This window comes from Camellia sinensis, chromosome 4 (genome assembly GCF_055761805.1).
Source record: "Camellia sinensis isolate YWXY chromosome 4, ASM5576180v1, whole genome shotgun sequence".
Classification (NCBI taxonomy): domain Eukaryota; kingdom Viridiplantae; phylum Streptophyta; class Magnoliopsida; order Ericales; family Theaceae; genus Camellia; species Camellia sinensis.
The window spans coordinates 83,501,239-83,505,626 of record NC_138964.1 but is presented as its reverse complement, the minus strand read 5'-3'; the positions used below and the strand labels follow the sequence as shown (position 1 = coordinate 83,505,626).

The following is a 4,388-nucleotide window of genomic DNA, read 5'->3' as shown; positions in this document are numbered from 1 at the left end:
TAGTACTTTGCTTGCATCTTGAACATGTAATTTCAACATTCGAATTTCTGAACACTCGGCTCATTAATTAATTGCGAACACACAGCCCACATTAGAACACACGGCTCAAACACTGATTTGTCGAACACACAGCCCGAATTCGAAAGTGAACACACAGCCCACACTTTAAATTTTCTGAACACGCAGCCCAGATTAGATAGTGAACACGCAGCCCACACTAGTTGAAATTTGAACACGCAGCCCAAACTTTAAATTTTCTGAACACGCAGCCCAGATAGATAGTGAACACGCAGCCCACAATTTAACTGAAAGTTGAACACGCAGCCCAAACTTCAAATTTTCTGAACACGCAGCCCAGATAGATAGTGAACACGCAGCCCACAATTTAACTGAAAGTTGAACACGCAGCCCAAACTTCAAATTTTCTGAACACGCAGCCAGATAGATAGTGAACACGCAGCCCACACTAGTTGAAATTTGAACACGCAGCCCAAACTTTAAATTTTCTGAACACGCAGCCCAGATAGATAGTGAACACGCAGCCCACAATTTAACTGAAAGTTGAACACGCAGCCCAAACTTCAAATTTTCTGAACACGCAGCCCAGATAGATAGTGAACACGCAGCCCACAATTTAATTGAAAGTTGAACACGCAGCCCAAACTTCAAATTTTCTGAACACGCAGCCCAGATAGATAGTGAACACGCAGCCCACAATTTAACTGAAAGTTGAACACGCAGCCCAAACTTCAAATTTTCTGAACACGCAGCCCAGATAGATAGTGAACACGCAGCCCACAATTTAACTGAATTTGCATGTAGCTTATTCCACTTCATCGGCATACAGCCCATTCATCTCATTGGCACACAGCCCAGTTCAATCTCATTGGCACACAGCCCATTCATTCCATTGGCGCACAGCCCAGTTCAATCCATTGGCGCACAGCCTATTCATTTCATTATTGACACATGTATTCATTCTGAATGCAGGTTGGTTCCCGCAGTGTGCGGGGGTATGGTTCCACCATCGCGCGGGACTGGTATGCCGAGCTCCCGGAGGCCGTCCGAGATTTGGTAGATTTGGCAGGATTCGGGCCTTTCTGCGTCGGGTTGTCACGTTGTCCTGCCAGGAGGACACTGATGGCAGCCTTGGTAGAGAGATGGTGGGACACCACCAACTCCTTTCATTTCTCTGCTACCGGGGACATGACCATGACCCCTTTTGACTTCGTTGTATTGACCGGCCTTGATGTTGGAGGTTGGTCCATCCCCTACGATGAGGATATGGGCGAGTGGGAGGCCGCCTGGATGTATCTATTGGGGGCTCGCCCACCTGTTGACAGGGTCTCTGGGAGAGTCCGATACACTTGGTTCTCTTCCCATTTTCGGCGGGCGGAGATGGTGCCTGAGACTCCCGAGGAGACAGAGCAGTATGCCCGTGGTTTCCTTATGTTCCTCTTCGGGACTACCCTGTTTGCCGACAGAGGGAACACAGTTGGGCTATACCTACTGAGCGCTCTGGTTGACCTATCACAGGTCCATCGATATGACTGGAGCGGCGCTGGCCTGGCTACCCTTTACTTTTATATGAGCGCGACCTCCCGCGGGCGGGGTGATTTACTTGGCGGCTACTGGAGAGCCTGGGAGGTACTTTTCTGTCCTCTTGATTTACATTTCTGCTTTTCATTACTTGTACATTGCACACACAGCGCACTTTTATAGTCTGTATTTTGCTCTCAGCATTTCGTACTTACATTCTGCATTGCTTTTCTCAGCTATGGGTCTATGTATACTTCCCATCATTAGCCCCAGAGTTGGAGGTGGCGGGGATTCTCATGACCCCATATTCATTGGTGTTCGAGGGCCCGCACCGGCCGAGACCTCGAGAGACCCTCCTTAATCTGCGACAGTACTTTGACACTGTGCGACATTCAGAGGTACCTCAGAACTTTCAGTTCCTTTCATTTTCATCTTTGATTTGCTCTGTATATTCTCGATTTCTGATTGGTTTATGCATTTATCATCCGCAGATCACATGGCAGCCTTGGGTGTCCCTGGGTGATGGTCTCCGACTTCAGTATACCGGAGCGTCGGACATCTCCCAGTATAGGGTCCTGCTTGAAGGGCCGGTTGGCAGGGCATGGTTCCTGGGGGAACGCTTTCTGCGCCAGGTATGGGGGTATCTTTCTCAGGATCCTCCCGCAGTACCTCCAGCCAGTATGCGGACTGCTGACAGGCTCTCTTACTCGGAGGTAGTCGGCGCCATGCTGGGCAGTGATGCTTTACTATATGTTGAGGAGGGGGACTACGCCACTTACCGTCACATATATTTGATGCCTCCATTGACGGGAGCTCATATCCCAATGATGAGGCCTGCCGGTATGTCATCCTCAGGCCAGGCTCGGGCTCGGCTGCAGACGCCCCTTCTACTAGCAGGGCTGGTACATCCAGAGGTGGGAGTAGACCGGTTCCTCCAGTTCCGTCGACTCATCCTCATCCCGGATGGCCAGATATGCCGACTGAGTTGATGGCGTGGCAATATGGGGCTATCTCTCCGACTCCGATCCCGCTAGAGCCTCCGATGCCCAGTGATCGATACGCCATTGATCCGGACTCACCGCCGGTATGCTCCACTTTTTTCATTCATCATTCAGATGTTTAGACACTCTTCTGTTCACTGATGATTATGAGCTCATTTTTGCAGCCATCGCGAGGGTACATAGAGGAGGTGGTTGGACTGGTGGCCACACTCGAGGGCATGGTCCTGCGTAGGGAGGCACAGTTGTCTGTCGCGGGCATTCAGGTACCCTTCAGTTTTCTGGCATTTATCATACTTCTGATGACATGCTGATTTCTACTGCATCGATAGACCATTTGTGTAGAGCACATCTGACACACACCCCACTTGTACACTGTATTTACATGCACCCACTTTACGTATCCTTTGCTTGTATCTGCATCTAATGTATATATTTGGACTGATGTATTTGAATTGAACTCTTTGTTTTCAGATGCCTTCATGGTCCGGTCAGCCGCAGGCCAGGCCACCTGGGCCTCCTTGGGGAGCTGGGCCATCTGGGCCTTTTCAGGGGGCGGGGCCATCTCGGCCTTCCCGAGGATCCGGGCCATCTAGGCCTTTTCGAGGAGCTCGAGGAGGGCCTGTCCGCAGACGCAGGGCTCACGTTGTGGAGGTGGAGCCTGATGAGGAGGAGGAGGATGCCGAAGAGGAGGAGGAGGCTACCGACCGTCAATCAGAGACATCTGCTGAGGAGGGGGGCTCCGGTTTTGGCTCGGGGAATAGAGGCGAGGCTGAGGGGGATCCTGAGGATGACAGCTCCGACTCAGATGATGATGATGGTGCGGAGATTGTCCCGCAGAAGAGGATGAGGAGTGCTTCTCGTTCCCGTTCCCGAGGACTTTGATGTTGCTATTTCCTGCTTTATTTTTCTTTTTGCTAGTAGTTTGTAGCACTTTGCACATTGTTAGGCAGCTTTATTTTTTTGTAAAACTTGTACCTTTGTTGTAAAGCATGATGAAATGAAATAGCTTTTGAAAAGGTGTTTGTATTTTAAACTTTTAGCATCGTATTGCATCAATTTATTTTGCACAAAAATGAAATTGAATGGAAATGCGCATTGTGTAATCACCAAGTCAGGTAGTGAACCGACGCAACAAACTAAGCAACTCAACTTACTAAGATATAACAGAATCTTTAGCAAGTTTACAACTCGATAAGCAAAATGCAACAACGCAAATAAACAAGACTTTAACAAAAATTGCTTAAACAGAGAGCAATGACTCAAAAACACAAAACACGTCCGCTCGACAAACAACTCGATAAGCAAAACAACAACTCGATAAACAAAACTCAACAACAACAAAGTGTACTTCTGACGATCTGGGCATCGGAACGCATCCGAAACGGAGGGAGATAAAGGCCTTTGACTTTCCCGTTGCATGGAAATGCTTGGAACTTTCCCTCGAAGAGTAAAACAGGGCCAAGGGGATACACTGGAGCATTGCTGGCCATCCCTGGGAGACGGCCGGCCATTTTGTGGAGAGAGACAGCTGGCCGGCCATTTCTGCAAAAAGTAAATGGCTGGCCAGCCAGAAAAGGTGGCCGGCCGGCCATTCAGTCCTGCAGCCACCAGATTTTTGACACATGTCCCCGTGAATAGTGTCTTTCCTTCTATAAAAGCCTCAACTTCGGGAACATTCATTTCATCTTAGTTTTAGACAAAGATGGAGGCGTTTCTCGCAGAAAATGTCACATCTTGGATCTCTTCTCTAGATGGCTCGGAAAAGCTGAATTTCCGGGGTTTCGGCTTGAATGCACTATTCACGCTGAGCCGTACTCCGCTACATCTCTCTTTTCTCCATGTCGCAGC

General features: G+C 49.1%; 1 protein-coding gene across 1 annotated transcript; it reads left to right on the top strand.

Moving 5' to 3' along the window:
• Positions 1 to 531: 531 nt before the first annotated feature.
• On the top strand, positions 532 to 3,551 carry LOC145823379 (uncharacterized). The gene is made up of 4 exons (XM_082922927.1): positions 532 to 1,937; positions 2,031 to 2,623; positions 2,705 to 2,803; positions 3,012 to 3,551. Exons 2-4 carry the CDS (start codon positions 2,513 to 2,515, stop codon positions 3,420 to 3,422), a joined length of 621 nt encoding a protein of 206 aa, XP_082779053.1. The 5' UTR covers positions 532 to 1,937; positions 2,031 to 2,512; the 3' UTR covers positions 3,423 to 3,551.
• Positions 3,552 to 4,388: the final 837 nt, after the last annotated feature.

Excerpts from the sequence above, each read along its gene's own strand:
- LOC145823379 (XM_082922927.1), top strand. The coding sequence starts at position 2,513 with ATGCCGACTGAGTTGATGGCGTGGCAATATGGGGCTATCTCTCCGACT. Across the intron at positions 2,624-2,704 it reads TTGATCCGGACTCACCGCCG|CCATCGCGAGGGTACATAGA; the intron begins GTATGCTCCACT and ends TCATTTTTGCAG. Across the intron at positions 2,804-3,011 it reads TGTCTGTCGCGGGCATTCAG|ATGCCTTCATGGTCCGGTCA; the intron begins GTACCCTTCAGT and ends CTTTGTTTTCAG.